Here is a 24,736-nt window from a genome sequence, read left to right on the forward strand (position 1 = left end):
TTAGAAATCCATTTTTGTATTGTTATTGTTTTTAATTTTACAACTTGTTTCCAGCTTTCTTAAGAATTCATCAAATACTAATACTCCTTTGAACATCCCAGTTTTCTTGTAATCTTTTATTCGGTTAACTTCAGCATCATCATCTTTCATATCTTTATCAAATGCACTTATTTCATTTACCAAAGTATTAACAGTTGGTACAACGGTGGGATCAAATTTTCCAGCTGCACTGGGATTAAAAGGTACACATACCTTACCTGTACTAGGATGTATGCAAAATGGTGACTTCAGTAAATGATTAAATCCTTTTGTAACATTTATATCAAGACGCGGATACAAAATAGCTAGCTGAATTTCTTCAACTATATATTTAAGCTTGTAACTTAATCCAGAATTTACTTTCAGAGACTGGAAAAAACATTTAAACTGATCCCACATGATTTTTGAGTTACTTGTATCGAATCTTTTTAAATGCAATTCTAAGTCCTTACGTACATTTTCATCAGAAATGTACTGCACTAACCTATTTATTCCGGATTGGGAACTAAACAGATTTTGGTCTATAACACATAACTCTTCAAAAATTGGTTCTATAATTTTCAGAGCTCGTTTAACACTGTGATGAGGCTTATCTATTATATTAACTTTCGTTAACGAGGAATTATCTCCCAATGACACCGAATTGGTTATTTGAAGATATTCTGCAATAGCTTCTCTCCCTTTTGTATTTAAATTGCGAGCTATTTTATCGCAAACCCAGCAATGTATACCTCGACGACCAGAAAAAACCCATAGCAAATGTTCAAAACCAAAATCTTCCCGCAATGCCGTATCCAGTATTTGACATGCAATGCTCATAAATTTCCAGCACTTATTGCAAACCGCAGCACCTTCACAACAACTTCTAACTTCATCATAGTCGGTCATATCTATATCAAAAACTAGTTCCCTTTGGATTGGTTTCATATTATTTGCTGATCTGTACTTTTTTGGTCTAAAAAATTATGTATATGTGCATTCATTTATTTACCTAAATCTTAACTTTTCGCGATTATAATTTCATACTCATCTGTATATATTGCTCCTATATCAATTTTATGTGGATTTCGGTTGCGTATTTCTTTCTCTAATTCACCCGGATTATCAAACGAAAGATATCGTACATATATGTCATCTTCAAAAGTAAATGATATTTCTCTATTTCTAAAAATTGAACTTTCACCTAAAATCAAAACTTTTAACTATGTGAATAAAATTGGATTCCCAACTTTACTTACTTCCTCCATAGGTAAGCCATCTTGCGAAATGTTTATGAGGAAATAGTCTTTTATAATATAAAGGTAGCAAATCTGGGATATTTTCAACTGAATTTCGTTCCGGATCCTTTTCTTCTAGCATAGCTGACATAGTATTAATAAATTAAGTGCCTAAGACTCTAAACTACAACTATTTTTTGCCTTTATACAAAATACGATTTTAGTTTTTTTTGCGCCAAAAATCAAATAAAGTACCAACATACATCCATTATACATAAAAATAATATGTTTATGTTTACGTTAATTTATTGCAAAACTGACAACTATAGGTATGTAGGTAAGTAATGTTGAAGTACTAGATTAATGTTTAATGTAAACTACTAATAAGTGTAGCCAGATTTTCTTGTTCTTAAATTTAACATCGTCTTATCATTCGCGAAAATACTGTAGAAAAATATAATAAAATAAGAAAGCATTTAGGTATGTACTTGTATTTGAGAAATATTTATATTCAGCTCTATCACGAATTCCACTTGTAGAATCTTCCGAATTACGAACAATAATATAATATAATCTCTACGATGTAGACTTTTGAATGATCACAAATTCCTTTCGTAAAGATTATGAATGGCAATATCAGTTTTTCAGAGTGTCAAACTCAGTATCTTATTTCAATTGTCAGGTGTAAATTTATATTTTGTTGTTGCTATTTGAACAAACAACTTTCGTACAAAAGGATATTTAGGATATTGTTTAAAATATCCTTTTGTATAAAAGTTTTGCGGTTTTTTTATTTTTTCGAATATTTTTGAAAGGTGGGAAAAAAATTGTTTTGGCAATATAAAATCTAATGTCTTTATATCTAACAAGTCCCAATACTAAATTTTTTTTACGAAATATTACGAATTTTTGGCTTCGTTGCTGGTTTTTTCTTTAAATGCCACTGATCGTGTCATATTTTTTATTATTTTTTTCTTTTTTTCTAAGTAAAAAAGATCCCGTTTCTCTTATTTTTTCCACTTTTCTATAATTAAAATCAGAGATGGGAATTTATAGTGTACTTTATGTTTGGATACTCATATAAAAACAACAGCATTATTGCAGGAAATTTTTCAGCAATGGTGCGGACTAAGTGTGTTTGCGACTCGAAGAAATTGAGTGAACATCACATACATATGTACATATTCTTATTATGCAATATTTAAGTAAGAAGAACTTTTTTCGTATTACAGGCTCTTTGCTTTGTAATGTGATACGTTTTATCGATATTTTACTGTTTTCACATGATATTTTGAAAGAAAAATGAGAAAATCCATTAAAAATTTTAAGAATCTTATTGTGAGTGGAACCGGGCTGGATAAAATTTTGTTTTTAATTTCAAGCTTTTCGCAGAAAATTATAGCAATTATTTCTTTTTTTTTAATTTTCACTTCATATTTTTCATTTTTTTCTTCACCTTTTTAATTCGTATGTTTCTCAAATTTTTTTAAATGTTAGGAATAATGAAGTACATCTTACCCAATTTTAAAATTGATTTATTTTTATAATTAGAAACATTTAATAAATAACAATTAAGAATTAATTTTAATTTTCTTTTCTTCTTTTTGTCAATATTTTAATAAATATAAAACAAGCTCTTGAATTAGTTTCATAAATTACTAAATAAATTTGAAAACTTACAAAGGAACAGATTTTTGAGTAGTATGTATAACCACCTGTTTTAAACTTTTTTCGTTCTACTTATGTAATTCAAAAATTTTTTCCTTATAATTTTCAACTAAAAATACACAGAGAAAATGAAAAACGCAATTAATAAATTTATTTAATAAATATTTAATTGGTCAACTTTTTTATTTTTCAATAAAATGTTTGTAGAATATACAAATTAGCAATTCAAAGCTCTAAAAAAATAGTATGATGCGATTTCAATAAAAAAAAGAACTTTAAACAAATTATATTTATAATTATAATTAATAAAAATTAAGTATAATAGATTTTTTGAGAAATTTTGCTGATAATTTAGAGGCAAAATTATATTTTCATAATTTTCCGAATAACATTGGTAATTTGATATTTTGATCCAGTAAGTACGTTGTACATAATGTACATACATACGAGTATACTTATATATACGATACATTATCGATAGTCGATCATGTACTGGATTTTGAACCTCTTAACTTTTTCATTACACAATATTTCATCATTTTAGTTTTTCTTTCTATTCGTACTTTATAATTAAACGATGTAGTAGATTTGATTTATTTGCAAATGCTGATCTTCTAATATAAATCGAGTACTCTATAAATCTTACCTAAAATCTCTTACATTTTGAATTTTAGACTGATTTTGTTCATTTCAATAAGAAATTTAATTAGAATATATACGGCTGAATATTCTTGTTTTTTTTTTGGGTTGTGGATTTGTTTAACCTTAAATTTTTTAATGATGAAACCATTCAATCATTTGGAAAGTTGCCTCAATATACTTCATTAAATAATATGCAAGTTTTAACACAAAATGTTTTTTTAAAAAAGGTTCCAAATAATAATATTAAATAAAAACAAAAATTAAATCATAGTATAGGTATCGAAAATTCATTTAGAATGAAAAGTGCGAACTTGTAAGGAAATTTAGTGTTTATATATTTTGTGATGTATTTAAAATTATTAGGCATAAATTAAGAATAAACTTGCGATGATTTAACACAAAAATAACATACATAAATATTTATGCAAAAATAATGAACTAAAGGTTTTCATAAATGCGCAAAATTGCAAACGAACTTCTCATTTTCAAACAATATCAATAAAACTTTTATTTTAATTTACTAAGTATAGAATATAATGCATATAAAATTCCATCACATTCACTATAATAATCTAGTATTTTTCATGTACAATTTATATAATATTATCTTAAACAAACTTATAATTATCAACTTATTTATTTGTTTTATAGTTGTTATAACTGGCACATATTGTAGTTATCGTGTGTATTTATAAAAAAAAACGTCAAAAACGTTTACTAAACATTGACTCGTATGTATAAGAAGTTAATTTAATAAAATTAACACTTCAAATAAGTTTTAATAAGTTGATTCAAATTCAAAAGAAAAAAACAAAAAATAAGAAAAAACAATGTTTAAAGATCAATAAAAACACAATGAGAATATTTTAATTTCATAACAACAAAAATAGTTTTTCTTTATTATAAAAATTTGTTTCATTTCTAGAATCTTAATTAAGTGTTATACGAATACATTTCATTTTTTTTTTATAATATATATGTATATTTTAAATAGGTTTCCAGGTTTTTTCTTTTTCAAATGTTCTTAATAGCTTTTCGTTTAATTTATATATAAATTATATAATATATAATTTATATTATATATAAATTTATATGTATATATATATATATATATATGTATATAATTATATATATATATATATATATATATATATACATAAATATTTATATATACATAATGTTTTTTTCTTAAAACAAAGTTAAATTTAAGTATAATATAACAAAGATAGTTATTTAAAATAAAAATAATAAAATAAAAAAGAAATTAAACCTAAAAATTAAAAGCAATACGATAATACATATATTATATATGTATATTTTTTTAGGTACATATATTTTATAATATGTATATATATATTTATATATATATATATATGTTATATAAATAATAATATTACAAAGAAATGAATATAATATGAAACTTTATTATTGTATGTACATAGCTTATATATAAATACTTTTAAATTTACTTAATAAATTTCTTAATATTACAGAGGTACTAAATTTAAATAATTATTTAAATAATTATTACGTAAAATAATATTCTTGTTAATAGCAAATAATTTAGTAATTATGCAATTGTTAATTAACTATAATTAATAAATAATATTTTTTTTTCTATTATTACATATTTTTTTTTCATATGTACATACGTAGTGTGTGTTATATTATAAGGGTAAACTATATTATACGGTAATATATATTATACCTATTGAAATATATATATTTATTGATTTATACATTTATATATATAATCAAGAGACTTATATATACTTTTATTTAATTATAATTTAGCCATATGTAATTGCAAAATTTAAAAAATAGAATATATTTATTATGTAACTTAACAAAAAAAATTTTTTTTTAGTTTTAAAAATTATAATTTAGTTTAGGTAAATTGAAAATTAATCTCTTTTTTGTATAAATTTTAAAATTTTATTTTTTTTTTATAAAATTTAATTGTGTTTTTTATAAAAAAGTTCAAATAATTGGCAATTAAAATTTTTATAATATGTATAGTGGGGAATTTAATTATTTTCTGTAAAACAAACTTTAATAAATTTGAAACAAAAAAAAATTCATGATAACATAATTATAAAGTTTATGAGAAATATGAATATTTTGTTACAAAAAATTTATGAATAAAACTAATAACCTATTATTTTAAGTATTATAAATTATTTAAATAATTTATGTATGTATATACATTTACATTAAAATATATTTTGAATTTAATTTTTCTAGCAATTATTATATAAATACAATGAATAAGACAGTGTTATATTTTTTTATATTAGTGATTTTTCATTACTTCATGTATTAAAAAAAAAATATTTATTTATTATACTGTTTAGAAATTCAAAAACTTAACCTTTATAAAATTATAGCAAATATGTATGTCATTAATATTGGAAAATTTAAATTGAGAAATTTTAAAATACATAGATTTTATGAAAAGCAGAACAATCTTACTGAATATTGCAATAAAGCTATTAAAATTAAAAATATAAGCTCGATTTATGAGAAATTGTGTTAAGATTTTTTCTCATTTTCAAAACCAGGTAGATATTATTTTTTATTAGAAATAATTCTACACAAGAAAATGAATTTTGTTTTTAGCTATAATTTTATTTTTAATTAAAGTATTTTAGTTGAATATGACGACAACCACAATCTTCAGTGAAAATCTATTGAACTTTGCAAAATTAATATTCAAGGTAAATTAAAAGTAATTATAAGAATATTTTGTAAAATGATCGATTTACCTAAATCTATATTTAAAACTTCAAAATGAATACCCGAAACCTTCTAAAATCAAAAACGGAAATGATAGGTGCTATGTAATATTTACCAAGAATAAAATTGATAATAGTACAGATATGTTTACCTGTTATGTTATGTATACATAAAATGAATTCAAAATATGTTTATGTAAAACAGTTTTCAATATCTAGTTGCCGAGTGATTATAATAGAAAACTGATCACCGTCGTGCTAAGAAAGGAAGATGAGGTACGTGCTCCCTTCTTTATAGAGTAGAGAGTCAAATCGCAGCCGTTATGAATATTTACTCCAAATGCTAATACAGATGTTACGACGAGAAGGCTGATACAATTTTGTGGATAGAAGAATATATAGTTTGCTATAGAAATAGCTAAAATATGATGGTTTTAGACAGAACCCATACTTTTTATATTTTTTGACTGGAGCGCGATAAAATAATTAACATAGGCAACTATAAATTAACAATAAAATATTTTTATGCTATGTAAGTAAATTTTTTTGCATTTTTTTCTTTATCTTGTTTATTTTTTATTCTTTTTCAATTATCTTTTGCAATTCTCACTTAATTTAAAAGAACAGAAATATATCGTCGTACTTCACTATTTTTTAATTGTGAAGTCCGATGATATATTTCTCTTGTTTGTATGAAAACATAGATCTCGTTGAATTTTCTTCTGCTCTTTAAAAATTTTTTTTTTATAAGAATCTGTTTTTATGATTTGATTTTTAAAATTTTAGAAGGTTTAAAACAACCTGATGTAACATTTTAAAAATTTAGCTTAAGATAGTTCTGATTTAAGGCGACGTCATATCTTTTTTATTCTTAAGTCATTTTTAACTAGTATAAAAAATTTCTTAACTTTTGTTTTCTTTTAAGAATACGGTAAGGAGGCAATTTTTTAAATATTACTGCACAAAAATAACATTCAAGATAGTTGGGCTACGTTTTAGTTTATTGGCAAAGAAATTAATAAATAAAAAGGAAACTAAGTTCTTGCTATTTCTCAAATACATAAGTATGTATTATTTAATAATTAATAATATGAATTTTATATATTATTATCAGATTCTGTAATATATTAAATACAAATACATTTTATTAATAACTAATCATTTTTATGCAGGTTCAATGAAAATAATATTGAATAAAAATTAAAAAAATATATATATATATTTACTTATATATTTTTCCTGTAAAATTTTTGATAATAAATGAATAAATAAAAAAATAAAGATTCATAAAAAAGAATTTCCTTTGTTATTTTGAACAAGAGAAGCTTTCATCTTATTAAATTTTTTTATATAAATAAAAACCTAGTTACATTTACTTTCTTTTTATAATTAAATTTTATTAATTTTTTGTTTGAATATTATTTTTTTAATATTGTTTCAATTTAATTTTCGTATAATTGTAAATATTTATATGTTTGTCATACATATATTCAAGTGCGTTATAAAACATGATGTAAGAATTTAAAGGCTAATTGAATAGATAATGAAGTAATATTATTTTTATTATAAGTATCATTATTTATTGAATACCTAGATATTGAAGTAACATTTTTAAAGTAAAAATTTTCTTAGTCACACACATTAAAAATATTGTGATATTTTTCTTCTTTATGTTGAACCAAATTGAAATTGTATTATTCTATTAATTCCTGTTGGTACTAATGTAAAATATGCACTAACCTTCTGTTATACCATTTTGTTGTTTTTATGTTTATACAAAATTTTATAAATACGAATTATTTTAATACTTTATCAATAATAATATCCCGTTAATGAAACTGTAAGTAGGGTTCAAATAATTATAAATTAAATAAAATTTTAATTATTTCAAAAATTTGAGTTGAATTTCAAACAAAAAATTATTAAAGTAAAAAAAAACAAGTTACAAACAAAGGCAAAATCAAATTAGAATAAACGCAAACAACATTCAAATATTTATTTTAAATTATCACACTAGAATTTCTTTTGGTTTTAAAAGAAATTTCTTTAACATTCATGTGAATGTTAATTCTAAAATATTTGATTAGGAAAAAAAGCAAAAAAACAAAAAAATACTAACTAATTAGTAAAAAATATATTTATGTATATATAAAAGAAAATTTAGTAAAACATGACTGATGTGAAAGAAATCACAGAATATAAAAATTTTAACATAGTATATAATTTATCTAAATCGTAAGTATCTTAATTTCAATTTTAATTTACAGTCGCATTTCAAATTTAATTAACGATAATCAGAGTTAAGACACTCTTGCTGGCTAAACACTTAACGCATCTATTGCGAAAGTGCATTTTCATGTTCATAACATAAACGAAAACTAAGGAAATGGCCAAACGACTTAACCTATTCAAACCAGCGACCTAAATCTGTCACTGCCCAAAAAGTTTCTAGAGTTAATATTTAGCACTCAACAGTAGTGACCTTGCGAATAATAAAGCTATTTCCTGCTATAGACATGTTGATTGATAAAAGCCTATAGCAAAAAAAATTACTGCATTCACAGATTGGTGCTCTCATTTCTGGTCTATCAATATGTACACATATAGATACTTTAAATCAAATCATCCAGCAGAGCTCAACTCTTGAATATAAATTTGTCAATTATCTGAAAACATTGATCGGGTCTTTGCCAAAGATGAGGAAAAAGAAAAACATGGTTCTCTCTTGTTCTGTTTATATTTTTTTATATGGTAGATGTGAATTTATTATGTTATATTGTAGATTTTGCTTCTTGATTTCTATATTTTTAACGGTTATACAAAGTTAGAATACAAATTGATCCTTAATATAAAAGTCCTAAGGACTATAATCAAAGAAACAAATGAGGATTTAAGTAGAGTTCAAGGAAAAAAACTGAACGAATACATATAAGACTTTTTTCAAACAAGAGAGATCGATAAAATGATTGAGGGAAATTTTGTACCGGATATTTTATTTATGTCAAACTAAATGATAAGTGAAATTTTTATATCTTGTACACTTTACATGAAGTAAATTTTATCAGCATGTCAAAACTTATTCGTTTCAGAAAATACAAAAAGAATAATGAATGGTTTTTAAAATACTATAAAAATATTTAATATTGAATGACTTTAATTTTGGAAAGAAGAAAGTGTAATTACATTTTATAAATCGTATAAAAATTTGTGCTAAAAAATATTATGTATGTACATATTTTTTTTTAATTAAATATAAATTGTTTTTTATTTTAATCGTTTACCCAATTATTTCATCAATCAAACATTTGCATTAATATATTATAATACTGATAGTATTATTAGCAAAACGAAAAATGTTTTAACATACAATAAAGTTATTCATATGTTTAAAACTAGTTTAATAACTCGTTCAATTCTTAACAGTTCATTGAAATGAGTTTCGGAATGTCTTTTCAAAATACAATTCTTAAATTAAAATTTTTGTCATCTACATACAATGTAAATATGTAATTGTAATAAAAAATATAAAAGGAAATAAAAAATATGGTAAGATAATTTTATTAAATTCATAAAAAAATTTCAATTTTAATATTATTGTTGTGAATGTTTAATACAAAAAAAAATTATTTTACATGAAAAATATTTTTCTAATAACTACAGTTTGATTATATGTAGTTACAATGAGAAGATTAAAAAAAATACTAGAAATTAAAATTCAAATAACTAAAATTAAAATTTAAATTTGGTTAGTCCTCTTATCCATAGAAATTTTTTTTTTCTAAACAAAAGTAATAAATTCATAGACATGCGAAAGAAATTTGGTTTTTAGATTAAAAATTTATAATTCAAATCCTTTTTAGTAATAATATAGATCATATAAACAGTTTCGTAGAATAAAATATTTCAATAGAAATGTACATACAAGTATGATTAAAAATCATAATATCAAAATAATAGATTTATATAAGAACATAAATAAATACTTAGTATTCAAACTTATGTACTTTACTTTTCTTCTGAAAAATAAAGAACATGAGGTTTTTCAATTGACTTAAAAAGTTTTAACATTACGAAAATTCTTATTGGTTAAAAAGAAGAGAGCTGAAGAGATTTCCACTCCTAAAAGAGGTGAAATTTAATTACTATTTTTCCCCCAAAAAAAACATTTCGAAAATTCATTTTTCTATTAAACGTTCACTTGAATTAATTTTGTTTTATAATTTTTTATGATATTTTATTAATGATACTCCAAAATATCATTATTGTTCCTAAACACGTTACATACATACTATTATGTATTTTGAATTCTTGAATTAAAAAGTAGCTATGTATTTTAAATTGTATCTTCATAATAATCGACGACTGCTTATTTAATAACATTACAGAAGAGAAATTTTTAAAGGATTTTTTTTATTTCATACACATTGTATATATGTATGTATTTATATAATAATTAAATAATTCATTTTTCTAATATTAATTATTTCGTTATTGAATATGATGTACAATAATTTCAACTAAATATATATATATATATACACTTAATAAATATATATATATACTTATATATATATATACATATATATACTTATATATATGCATATACATTTATATTTTATATATATATATATGTCATATACACTTATATATGTTTGTGCGATATATATATATATATATATATATATATATATATATATACATATTATATGCACATGTATATATATACACTATTATGCACATATATATATATATATATATATATAAATATATATATATATATATATAAATGCACATATGTATATAACTTATGCGTATTTGCAGACATTGAATATTATACACTACGCATACACAATATTTTCTGAAGTCTAAGCTTAAACATTTTGCTCTTATTTCATAAAGAATTTTATATTATGTATTTATAATTAGCTTGTTTTAACAATTTTTTGAGTTATATATGTATATATTTTTTTTAAATAATTTTGTAGTGACACAAGAAGGCCTTTTTTTATATAATGAATTTTTTCAACATTTTTAAAATATATTTCTGTATTATTTAATATTACTTTACATTAAATTAAACATATGAATGTAAAGTTTAATATTGTACATTATGAAGTATTGAAGAAACTGCAAGTAGATTTTCTTTTAAACGTGTAATAATTTTGTGATATACATATTTTATATTTGGATATTTATTCCACGCAAATTATATTCAAATATTTTATAATACATATGTTATATTGTATATATACATATGTCATATTTTTTTGATTGAGCAGAAATATGATATTTACAATCATATTTATTTGGTTTCGTTAGTTATACTATCGGCAATAAAAATTATGAGTCTAGCGTTAAACCAAATTATTATTAGATTTTGTAAAGTAAAATATTTTTTGTTAAGAATAAAAACATAAAATTTATTTCGAGAATTTATTACGAATAATTGAATAATTAGTGCTATTTAAAAACTGATTTTATTTTTCTTTAACAAATTTAAATTTTTTTAGGCCATTTTATTTGGCACACATAGGTAAATATTTGATTAATTAGTGTACGATTGAAAAAAGTATTAGTATTATAGAAAACAACTTAAATTATGGTGAATTTTTTTAATGTAATAATTATTGCCGATTACAAAAACTAATTAATATTTTCCAGAACAATTTTGATAATTAGCTAAATAGTTATTTGTTTTTATTTTTAATGTTCACAAATTTCACTTGTAATTTTGTTGGTATTGGTGCTGTTGGTTATTATTATTATAGCTATTACTACTATATTTCTTATTATCGTTATACTGATACCCAACACTGTTACTACTATTATTAATAGTAATAGAGGTATTATTACTATTACTATTATTAATTCCACTGTACAAATTTTGATTATGTGAATAGTTTCCTTTATTTTGAATTGGTTGTTGTTGCTGATAACGTTGTTGATGTTGAGATGTAGAATCACTGTCACTACTATTATCGTCACTGTCTTCATCATTCGAATCCCCAAAAAGTTGCATGTATTTTTGCATCTGAAAATGTTTTTTTTTTTTTTGTTTGCTTAATAAAAAAGGATCCATAAACAAATATTTTTATATGGATGTATATACTCATATATATATATATATATATATATATATATATACATATATTTAATTATATTATATACATAATATAGATATATATGTACGTAAATATTATTTATTATTTTAAATAGATTTTGAACTGAAAAGTTTCTCTAAATAACTATTTTAATAATTTTATTTCTTTTTGTTCAATCAATTTGTTCAATCATTCTATGAAAATTTCTGAAAAATTCGTATACAATATTTATGTTTATATATAAGTGAATAATAGTAATGTTTCAAAATATAAATACACACATGGTCGTATGTATGTATATGCATATAAAATATCAATTTGAAAAGCATTCTGCTTTTTTATATAATAAATATTTTATCAGTTCATTTTAACAAAAAATAAAAAAGGAAATGAGTTATAAAATTCAAATTAATTTATTTTAATTCAAAATTTTGTTGGCTATGTTTTTTTTTTATTTTTGAATATTAAACATCCATTAATATTAAAAATTAATGAAAGTCCATGGAAAACATTGTAGATTTTTTTGATATATGTATATATTTATATATATTATATATATGTATATATTACGCAGATATTTATGTATTTATGGATGAGTTTTAAAATATTACATAATAAATTTATAATTCTTTTCCGGAATTAATAATATATTTTACAATTATTACTTTTTTAATTTTTTAAAACATTTGAATGACTCAATATATTGAAAAATTAGCTTTGAAATTCAATATAACAAAATAAAATAAAGAAATAAATAGCAATTTTATGTGATTTATGAGGCACCAACATACCAAGCTTAAATATATATAAAAAAAAATGTATTATGATATTTAAAATTTAACAAATCAATCTTATTTTTCACTTTAATTTTTAAATTTTGGACAACACTATTTTTCGTATGATTTTATTAAGTTTAATTTTTTTAAATTGGAAATAATATAAAAGCTTTATTTTAAGAAATTTATTTATTCAATTTAATTCAAATATTTTTTAAATATATTATCGTAGAAAAGGAAATGTACGATAGGTGCAATAATACGTTTTACGCTTAGAATGTTGTGATCATATTTTTTTGTTTTGTTTTATAAATTAAGATTTGATTGTGTTATGAATCTATCATAAATTAATATATTAATATTTTCTACAGAGAACAAAAAATATTTATGTAAGTTTGCTCATTATATATTAAATTTCATAAATATTTTATATATGTAATTAAGTATTAATTAAATATTATATGTGTAAACCATTTGCCATGATGATGTAAATGCAACCTTTTATTTAAAAAAAATCCTTAGAGTATTAATATTTTATTACATAAGATGTATTTACTACTAAACAAAAATTAACTTTATTATAATCTTTAACTTTTTTGATATTTAAGTTTAATATATTTATTAATAAATTGTAATAATAGGTGTTGCATTTTTTTTTTTATAATGCAAATATATTTTTTTCATATTTTTGTATTTAAATTACCAAATTCTTTTTTTTTTTTTTGAAATATAGTATATATTATTCATAAATTATATATTCTTTTGTTTCTTTTTTTTATATCACCAAGTCCATTATAATTAAATTCAATTAAAATTCAATTAATAAATTAAAAAACTATTTTGTAACAAATAAAAATTTTGTTTTTAGTTTTTATCATGAGTTAACCCAAATTTCCTGAAACCAATACAATGATAATATAAGAAAAGAGAAATTAAATATAAAATATGATTTTTAATGTTAAAAAAAACTTGAATGATTTTTTTTTATTTAATTTGTTGTTCTTAGTTTTTTCTTAGTCTTATATTAAATATTAAAAGAAATCTGAGTAAAAAAAAAATAATAACAGCAAAATAATAATAAAAGTAACTAAAACTAGTAGAATAGACTAAAATTTAAAAAATAATGGTGTCTACTGTTAAAAGGGTAATACAATAAATAATAGGTTTTTGTATTTTTAAATTCACAAAATCTTTTCAATAATTCAAGTATAAGATCATTAATTTACACAAAATAAAAAAAAAAAAACGGAAAAAGAAAAAAATTTATTGGATGGCAGAGAATAAATGGAACTTTGAAAATTCTTCATGGTAAAACGAACTAGAAAATAAACGCATGCAATAATAAACATGCGAACTTCTAAAACATTAACGATGTCATCATTTAATAAAAAAATATTTAAAATCTTGTTAACACGAAATTTCCAATATTGATCATTTAACTTTAAAATCGAATATTATAAATATTTTAAATAAACTTGGAAAATTTATTTACGTTATCAACGGAAAACACCAAAATATATAAAATATTATCATGTGAAAGTGGTGAAAGTAAATTGAATTGAAAATAATCAGTGCTTTAGTACAAACTTGAAGAGTTTGTGAATCAATTCAAAAAACTTACAACATAATCAAAATTTGCTTTAGGAAAAATCAATAAGAACTTTTAATGCGTTTATTGTATATATTTCTTTGCAGACTTCATTATAAAAATTACAATTATTCCTTTCTTCAATTTTTGTTACAGTTATAATAAATATTTCGTATAAATGTACTTTTAATCTGAATTAGCATAAGTTAATTCAAAATTTTACGCTGGTTATAAAATATTTTTCTTACTTTTCGTTTTCTTTTAACTTTTTATTTTTCTTTTTATTTGGAAAACTTTTTTGTTTTATTTGTTATAGCAATAATTTTTCAAATGCTAATACAAATAAATAATTATAGTAACTAATAATTAATAATATTAAGAATAATATATAAACCAAAATAATAATATGTATGTATTCAGGAAAAATAAATTCCTGTTAGTTGATTAAAATATATATAGAAAATATACAAGCTAGTCAAAAATTAAACTTTTATAAAGTTTTATTTAATATTTCATTCGCAGCTCAGCAGAGGTGTGATCATCCTCAATATTAATGATATATTTGGATTTTATACAAAAAAAGTTTTATAAAATTAATTTAATTTTATAACTGTTCAGGAAATTTGGTAAAACGATATTTGATATTTGTTTCAATATTAACAGAATAACACGCATTTTGTAATAAGTTATAAAAATTATACAATATAATTAATTTGTAAATATAATTTTACGTACAGTAACCCAAATTTTTTAAAAATCCTAAAATTTTTATAGTAAATCTAGTAAAAGTCTGTATATTAAGTTCCAGAGAAAGTTTTCGTTGTTATTATTCTTCTTAAAATTCAAGAAATTTAAATTTACATACTTGAAATTTCAATTAGTAATTATTTTGTACTACTTAAAAAAAACTTTAATATCTATAGTGCACATCTAATATAAAGAATTCTTATAGGAACAAATTATATAGATATAATTTTTTGTGTAAGAAAAAACATAAATAAATTAAAATATGAAATAAAAGGAATATAAAAATACTTAAAACTTGACCTTCTTAGAAAAATATTTTTAATATACATACTGTTATTTGCAGAATTAGGGGATTTTATTCATCGAATATCATTTTGTAAAAATTTAATAATTACCATATAAATACAAGTATATTAAAAATTATCAATGCAACATTTGAACGAAAAATCTAAACTATTGTTTTTTTATGATATTTTTATGTGATGACATGTGTTATATTAAAGGCATATTAAATTTTTGTTCATGTAATATTATCAAATTTGATAACTAACTGCAAATAAAAATTCTCTTTATATTTACATATTTCAAATTAGATTTTAAAGTTAAATGGTTTTTGGCTTTGATTCAAAAATATTTACTTATTATAACAATATAACATGATATTATATTCTATTTAATACATATAGTACATATCGTACTGTTATGTTAAAATTTAAAGATCATAATTAGTTTTTGATAGATTTGAAAAATTATTTAGTTTTGAAATAATTTTAAATTAGTTTTTTGCGTTATTAAATCCAAATACGGAGAAAAAAATAAAATTGAAAAATTTAAATTATTAAAACTTTTAATAGATTTATGAAAAAAAAATATATGACCTTATTGTTTTTTGTCCTGAAATTAATATACAATTTTCAGCGTTGGAATCGCAATTCTAACGTTGTACAAATGCAAAAACTTCAGATTGTATTTATTGCAAATGCATGAAACCAGCTAATTAAATTTCTGTGCATTTATATTAAGTGACGTGTGTAAATTGGATTATGCATATATTTATTAAAGAAAACTTCAAATCTGCAAGATTGATTTCAGTAACAAAAACAAGATTAGCTGTTTGTTTACTATCTAGCTCAGATGTATAGCATTTCAAATGATTTCATTTTCAATTTTGTTTTCAAAAATGTTTATTTTTATTTTGTTTATTAGGACAAGAATTCACCCATGTTTCGTTAGTCGGGTCATCGACTAACTTGGGTAAAAAAAAACCTGCTACCTTACCTCAAATATGCATTTCTGGAAATTAATAACGTTGGGCCGAGGAATTTTTTTTAAAAGGAAAGAAAAAAGTTCTAGTTATTGAATTTTTAATGTAAATTTCCCTTGAAATTTCCTACAGTATTGTAAAATTTTTGTATATATTTAAATTTTAAAATTAAATGTAATTTTTATATAATTACTTTAGATTTCTAAGGCTCCAGAATTTCAAAAAAAGTTTTCAAATTTTTACTTCAGAAATTTGAAACAACTTTCTTATACCTGTTTGAATACCCTGAAAATCTTTATCAGTTTTGAGATTGTCTTCCATTAATTTTATTAGAATCTTAAATTGCTTAATACAAAAACTCCAATAATAAATATAAATATTAAGTGAGGAAAATTTTTAGTAGAAAATTAATTGATTATTTAACTTCGACGATGTTTCCACCTTATTTATACATTTGACCTTGGCCTATTGAATACAAATTTTCAGATTTAGTATTCTAGATATAGATGTATTGGTATTATTTTATACAAAATACATATAAAATACAACTGCCGGAATATGTTGAAAATGGATGCAAATGGAAATGCCCGGTATTGTTCTGGATTTATACTTTTTTCCCATATTAAAATATTTGTATCAAAATTGTTAAAAAACAAATTTCAATAAAACTTAAATTTTGAAATATAACGACTATCATTTCTTGTTTATACTTTATATTTATATAGAAAATTAGAGACGAATGTTTTTATACAAAACAAAAATTTAATTTCGAAATGACGTATGCGATTTCAATGACGAGTTTTTTTTTGAAATATCAATTTTCAGTTTTTAGTTTTTTTTTAAATTGAACAATACCGGGGATAGCATTGTTAATAATAAGGCCCTATATTTTTTTTAAAACAAATGTAATTTTTATTATAAGAAATTTAAAAAAAGGACCTATTTTAAACATTTATTTGCGAATAATTATATACTATCCGAAATTTCAATTTAAACAAACAAATAAACAACCAATTTAAAAAATTCGTATTTTTAATAAAGTAATACAAAATTTTAAAATAGAATTGTTTTTATGGGTTATTAGATATTTTTCTTTTTCCAAAAATGTAGTATCTACTTCTTAAATTAGTCTTTAAAATACTAAATGATTATCTACATTGAGATTAATTTAAAAAAATATATACAAACAAAATACGATATATATAAATATGTATATAAATGTATATATATACATGTAAATTATAATTTCTTATAACCATGTGCTTATATTATAAATACATAAAATAAATATATAAAAGTATATATAATGAATTTATACATCGTTTTATATTTATATACATGTATATATATATATATATATATATATATATATATATATATATATATATATATATATATATATATATATATATACGTATATATATATATGTGTATATATTATATATATATATTATGACTACATATATGTATTTTTTTGTATATTTATTATAACCAAATTTATTTAAGGCTACCAAACTTCATAAATATGTGCAAATGTTAATAAATTCAATATATAAAACCAATAAAAAATGCAGTATGATAGAAAATTGTTATAAAATAATGGAAAATGAAAAAAAAAATATAAGTATATTTTATTTATACTATTATTAAAAAATAAACAAACACCACGATAAAGCTTCTTTTGTTTTCATAATTTTAAAAATTTACATACCTTGCTAGAAGTAGATTTTGATGGCGCGGTTGATGTAGACATTCCACTACCACCATTACCACTACCTCCATTACTACTATGTTTATTTAGATCACTATTTCTTTTCCTTTCTTTGTCTTTATCTTTATCACGATCTTTCTTCTTACTACTACTGCTACTTGATCCAGTGATATTACTAGATATTGATAAATTATTTGAACCTAAGTTACCACCACAGTTTGAACTACTATGACCGGTTAAAGATGAATGTTGACTTGTCGTTACACTAATGCTATCATGACCGAATGAACCAATTTTATCTTTAGATATTTTAATTTTTAATGGCATTTGTGGCATTGATTGATTTGTAGCACCGATTTGGCCATCTAAATCATTATTTGAATTGATTTCTGTTTTAATTCTGTCTTTTGGAATTTTTATTTTCAATTGTCCTGGACTAACGTTAATAGCTTCTATAGGCGGTAAATTTAATTTGTCTTTGGGAATTTTTAATTTAACTGGTTCAGAGGGCTCATTAATATTTAAAGTTTTTTCACGATCCTTTTCCTTATCTTTATGCTTATCTTTATCTTTTTTGTGTTTTTTGCGTTCTTCTTTATCTTTAGATTTATCTTTTTCTTTGTGTTTATGTTTATCTTTCTTCTTTTTCTTTTCTGATTTGCATTTTGAATATTCATCAGATGGATGAGGTTGTGATTGCGATTGGGGTTGAACATGCTGCTGTGATTGAGGCAGTGATATTTGTTGTTGCTGTTGAGGTGGTGGTTGCTGTTGTTGTATCTGTGGTTGTAGTGTTACTTGTTGCTGATGTAAGTGTGGAGGTTGTGGTATTGTCGTAAATGGTTGATTAACTAATGCAACATTATTTACAACAGGCGTACTAACCGGAAATTGATTTGGTTCTTGTTTAATACTAACAAATGGCGCATTAAACGTTGATGTGTTCTTGAAATAGTTAACAAAATTAAAAAAATGTAGAAATATGATTACAAAATAAAACAAAAATTCTACATACATATAATATCAATGTATAATTTTTTCCCAATATATTATACATATATTCACTTTTTTAATTAAAACAAACTTACTTGAAGTAATTCTTGTGGTAAAGATTCCATTGGATTGATATTATACCCACTTTGAATGGGTGATAAAGTTGGTTCCGTTTTTATGAAAGTATTTGTGGTTATAACACTAGGAGTTGTTGCAATTGGTGATTCAGGTCTTTCTGTCTTTATAAGAGAAGGTTGCGAAGCATATTTATTTTCATTGCACAAGCTTTCTTTAAGTAGACTGCTGACTAAATCTGGATTAGTTTCTATTCCATTAATTGTGGACGGATATAATTTAGTTTTAGTTGCTTCTTGAATATTAATGCTATTCGAGGAATTGGACAACAAGTTATTTCCTGTTTGATTTGACGTTTGATCAAATAAAAATGACGCCGGTCTTACTTCCACAGTCGGATGATCAACTTTCCTTATTTTTGTTTCTCGTCCAGTATCTTCCTCAATTTTAACAGAGTTTGGTCTTTTAGGAGCATTATAATTAAAATCGGATAGCTGTGATGTCTGTGATTGGTTATTCGGTGGCCCATAATTTAAGTTTATCGGTGCAATTGTAGATGAATTTGATGATAACATATCATTTTTAATAAGTCGCTTATCTATCGTTTTTTGTTCCGATTGCATATGATGTGCTTCAAGTCTTTTTTCCTTTTTCGGCGTATTCGATCTTTTTTCTTTCTTAGGGCTATCCCGATTTATTTTATTGCTAAATATTTGTTTATTACTGCTACTATTAACATTATTAACTTGTTGGGATAACTGTTGTGAAAGTTGTTGCTGCTTCTCATTATAATCTGGGCTAAATATAGACAGAAATGGTTTATGTGATTGTGTTGGTATGGGAGGTTGCTGCACTTGATTTTGACTAGTTGAATACCTTGGAGGCGAACAAATATCCATATGATCGTTGCTTATTTGGGAGTTATTTTGGGTAAAAGATGCAGTAGAAGAGCTAATATTAGATGAATGAGAAAATGAGGAAGACTCTATAGATTGCTTTTGTTGGTGTTGTGACAATAGCGACTGTTGCTGGACGGACTGATCGAATTTATTTCCACTATTAAGATTACTGTTCACGTTGCTATTAGTATTACTGTTGTTATTAGCTCTATTGTTAGATTGTTGCTGATAATTAGATGGCGGAGGCAAGCCGCTTGCCATCTGACTTTGAACATAACCTTTTGCTTGATTTTGCTGTTGCTGTTGCAAAACGTTTCTTGTCATATCGAGCCCAACTGAAGGTTGTTGTTGAGAATAAACATTGCTGCTATTGCTGCTAAGAGAATTATGTTTAACAGGTATTTTAGAATCCCGTCCGCTGCTTGGATCCTTTAGCATATTTCTATTGGGGTCTATTGGATTTTTAGAAGATACAATCTTGTGATTAGATGTCATTTGTGAGTTCATTTGATTCGGTAAATTCACAGAGTTTGGGTTAACACGACTTTTATGATAATTCATATCATGCATTTGCGATGACAAATTTTGACGGCCAGACGATCCTAAGGTCATCGATTGCTGGGGTTGTAAGATAGGTGGAATCGTAGATATTTGCGACATTCCAGATCTGGCAGAACTGCTTGAGTTACTACCGCTGCTTTTGGATTGTGTCATTTGTTTATTGGTTTGATATTGGCTATTGGGATCATTGTTGATGCACGTTGGAACTATATGACCTTGCTGATGTGCTCGTTCTGCTCTTGGACGATTTGAATGATTTGCGGTATTGTTTGGATAAGGTTTGTTTGGTTGTTTATGATCTATATTGAAAATTTTAAAATGGCATTAAAAATGCTATACAAGTAATTTTTTATAATGCAATTATTTAAATTTAATTCTAAGTTTTCAATTTTTTAATATATTTAATAATATTTATTGAATATAAGTTTTAAACAAATTTGTTTAAATAAGTTTTAAACAAAAATTATTCATACAAAAAGCCCTCATATATAATAACCAATTGTGTATGAAAATTAAATTCCCTACATAGTAACATTAATTTACTCGTACAGTGCATATTGTTATTCTAACTTTTATTAACACTCATGTAATAAAGAATATCTAGAATTCAATATCTTAATATCACGATTTAAAACCGAAATTCTTTCATTAAAAGTTATATAAATTTAATATTCCATAGAGATCGAAGTTTTTTTCAACTTCAATTAAATAAAGGCAAGATAAAAATGCAAAACACTTTTTGTAATATAATGCTTCCAAAAATTAAAATTATAAATAACTTAGTTTTTAAACGTAAGAATTGTTTTTCTTTAGAGTCACAAATTGATTGGACGAATATATTTATGTATTGGAATAAGAAATTGTTACCTATTACGTCTGCTGCATTAGCATGTTTGGAATGATGGTGGTGATGATGATGGTGATGAGGATGTTGCACTCCAGCATGGTGAGACCTGTGGTGACTAGAATGAGATGCAGACGCAGTTTCTGGTCTTCGAGAAGATACAGAAGAGGAGGAAGATGATGATGATGATGAAGGTTGCGACTGTTGTTGTATTACTGTAGGAGGAACTTGATTAAGTTGTTGAGATGAACTGGAACCATTTGATGAATCAGACGCGTTTCGTGGAGGTTCAGGCTGGATGTAGATTAGAGTTAATATAATTCATAAAATATATTTGCATAAACAAAATTACAATTCTTGCACCCTGTGCAATAGCTTTCACCGAATTTAATTTAGATTTTAACCTAGCTGGACTTTTCTCATATATAGCTATGAATTCATTAGTTAACTGTTGCAACAGTTCCATTGTTACACTTTTGTCTACATAGTGAAACCAATGTTTTCCTTCTGTAGACTGGGGTATCTGAAATTCGAAATGTTATAACTTTTAATTAAAAATACAAAATTACAGTAAAAATTACCTCCCATCTTGACCACTTGCAAGCCAAATAAATACAAAAACAAGCTACAACTGTAGGTCGATACTGGAGACACATTGAGGTTAAATGCAAACTAAAAATTTTCATTAGTTTGTAAAGAAATTAAAAAATTTCATTTTTAACAGCTTTACCTATTTGAAGCTAAAAAATACGATGTTTGGGCCAGATCTTTGCAAGCTACAAGCGAAAATTCAATAAATTAATCAAACAAATTTTCTTTGACTTTCATTACCTTTTACTAAATGACACGTTTTAACAACATGAGTATGAGGATGATCAATAGCTACATCAAATCCTAAAGTTTGTAATAAAACATTTTCGTTAAATACTAAATCTTGGGCTTGTTCAGCATAAACTTCTGAGTTACTAGCGGGAGGTTCTTGATTCAAACATAAATGTGCTGCTTTTATAACATGTTCTAATTTTCGAGGTTGTTCTTCTACTTTTGCTGCTAAAAATAAACTTGCTGCTGCAATCCCATTCCGATGGAAGTGGGTGAATGAATGGAATGCGTAAAATCGATGCATATATACAATTGCTGTGTTTATACATAGTTGAGATCTAAAAAACAAAATATCAAATGTCAAACCAAAATAAATATAAATAATAAAAAGTTTAATATAGTAAAATGAAAATCCTGTTAATAGGTGTTTTCTATTTGTTTATGCCCACGTTGTTTATTATTGTTGGTGTACTTTGATTATGAAACCAGAATTACATGTTTTACTTACACTTGCAATCTTTGGCCCATTTCTTGAATTAAATACGCTGTCATTTGACGATATGATAACTCTTCATCAGCGTCGATACCTTGCCTTCTACTTGGTGAATTTGTTAATTGTTCAGCAGTAAAGTACCATCTGGAATCGCCTCCACCCAGTGAATTATTGTTGGTATTACTTCCACTGGTAGGATTGCTAGGACCCGCACTGGAATTGTTGTTCGTACTTGTGCTAGCCATTTTAAAGTTTACTACTTTAACAAAATGTAATGTCCACAAACAACGCAGAATACTTCGATTTTTGAAAATATACAAAAATATGAAAAAATATTTTTATATTAATAATTAGATATCTAATTTTTCTATCCTTTCTCTATATTGAGTTTATGTTTTGATTTTCACTTTCTTCTAAAGCGTAGTTTTTGACATATTTTATATGTATTAATTTTTTATCCTACACACGCACGCGCCTTTTTCAATTTTCTCACACAGTTTTAGTTTGTCAAATTTTTCGCGCACTTATAATAATATAAGCTCAAGTTTTTAGTTTTGTATTTTATTTCTTTTTGTTTTGATTTAAATTTTTATATCATATGACATACATCTGTATTAACTTTCCACAGAAAATGTGGATGTGTTAGTTATATAAAAAAAAAAAAAAAAAAAATTGGATGATTAACTTTTTCTTGCATCAGCCATACCATTTAGAAAATAAAAAAGAAAATGAATTTCACTTTTAATGTACAAAAACCAAAAAATCTATGCTAAAATTCTAATAAACATAATGCATTTATTTCAGTAAAAATAAAATTTTAGTTTTCATACGTTTTTTCACAGTAGATGTAATATATTCTTCAGCAAATTATTGGTGCACACATTTCTCTATTGCCACCATTAAATATAATTGACTGCCAGCAATTGTTCGTCTTTAGAAAATATGAAACAAAATTTCTGCGTTAAACGCAGGTTTAACGCATAAAAAGTATTTTAAAATATTCTTAAAATAGTAAAGTTTCTTTATTAGGATATTTCACAGCAATTGGTCAGAATTTTTATAGTGAATTGATTATTTTTTATTTCACTGAAAAAAATTGATGTTGTATGTTTTAATGGCCGACCCACAACATTTTTCGTGCTGTCAAAGAATAATATGGCTGACAAGTGAAATGAGCAGCACACCATACGGAAGATATATGAACTGCAGCAATTATTAGCATTTCAAAGTTTTTGAATTATGCCAAAAAAGTAGAATTATTTCGCTTTCACGAAATTTTAGGTTTTTCAATAATTTTTGCAGAAGGGTTCGATATATTGTATAAATGTATACCAAATACAACTAATATATTTTAACATATTTCTATTTAAGTAATATTTTTGCATAAATGCGTCTCGATATAAAACAAAATTATTAAATTTTGAACGAAAGTTGAAGTTGTATCAAATTACCTCAACGTAACATCTAAATAGACATCAGACTTTGTCCCAGATTTAGTCTTTGTCGTATATGTAAACGGCATCATAATAAAATGTGGGAAACACAAATAAACATGGCCAGG

The 24,736-nt window shown here is 23.4% G+C and overlaps 2 protein-coding genes across 6 annotated transcripts; both read right to left on the reverse strand.

The window, feature by feature from the left end:
- On the reverse strand, positions 1–1,535 carry LOC129610428 (DNA primase small subunit). Its single transcript, XM_055522997.1, has 3 exons — positions 1,278–1,535; positions 1,066–1,222; positions 1–994 (listed from the first exon to the last, which is right to left on the reverse strand). The coding sequence occupies exons 1-3, from the start codon at positions 1,405–1,407 to the stop codon at positions 1–3; spliced, it is 1,281 nt and encodes a 426-aa protein (XP_055378972.1). The 5' UTR covers positions 1,408–1,535.
- Positions 1,536–2,901: 1,366 nt separating this feature from the next.
- Positions 2,902–24,292, reverse strand: LOC129610157 (cyclin-T). 5 transcript variants are annotated; one of them, XM_055522566.1, is made up of 10 exons: positions 24,006–24,292; positions 23,191–23,472; positions 22,692–23,020; positions 22,591–22,636; positions 22,442–22,532; positions 22,213–22,383; positions 21,884–22,154; positions 19,577–21,315; positions 18,489–19,433; positions 2,902–3,033 (listed from the first exon to the last, which is right to left on the reverse strand). In XM_055522566.1, the coding sequence occupies exons 2-10, from the start codon at positions 23,418–23,420 to the stop codon at positions 2,977–2,979; spliced, it is 3,879 nt and encodes a 1,292-aa protein (XP_055378541.1). In that variant the 5' UTR covers positions 23,421–23,472; positions 24,006–24,292; the 3' UTR covers positions 2,902–2,976. The 5 variants fall into 5 exon arrangements, with proteins under 5 accessions (XP_055378541.1, XP_055378543.1, XP_055378538.1 ...); XM_055522568.1 differs by lacking the exon at positions 2,902–3,033 and adding an exon at positions 7,780–8,139; XM_055522563.1 differs by lacking the exon at positions 2,902–3,033 and adding an exon at positions 11,662–12,332.
- Positions 24,293–24,736: the final 444 nt, after the last annotated feature.

Source organism: Condylostylus longicornis, unplaced genomic scaffold, assembly GCF_029603195.1.
Source record: "Condylostylus longicornis isolate FDR11 unplaced genomic scaffold, ASM2960319v2 ptg000044l, whole genome shotgun sequence".
NCBI classification, from domain to species: domain Eukaryota; kingdom Metazoa; phylum Arthropoda; class Insecta; order Diptera; family Dolichopodidae; genus Condylostylus; species Condylostylus longicornis.

Excerpts from the sequence above, each read along its gene's own strand:
- LOC129610157 (XM_055522563.1), bottom strand. The coding sequence starts at position 23,420 with ATGGCTAGCACAAGTACGAACAACAATTCCAGTGCGGGTCCTAGCAAT. Across the intron at positions 21,316-21,883 it reads TAATGCAGCAGACGTAATAG|ATCATAAACAACCAAACAAA; the intron begins GTAACAATTTCT and ends TTTTCAATATAG. Across the intron at positions 12,333-18,488 it reads CAAAATCTACTTCTAGCAAG|ATGCAAAAATACATGCAACT; the intron begins GTATGTAAATTT and ends AAACATTTTCAG.
- LOC129610428 (XM_055522997.1), bottom strand. The coding sequence starts at position 1,407 with ATGTCAGCTATGCTAGAAGAAAAGGATCCGGAACGAAATTCAGTTGAA. Across the intron at positions 1,223-1,277 it reads ATGGCTTACCTATGGAGGAA|GTGAAAGTTCAATTTTTAGA; the intron begins GTAAGTAAAGTT and ends TTTTGATTTTAG. Across the intron at positions 995-1,065 it reads GGAGCAATATATACAGATGA|ACCAAAAAAGTACAGATCAG; the intron begins GTATGAAATTAT and ends ATAATTTTTTAG.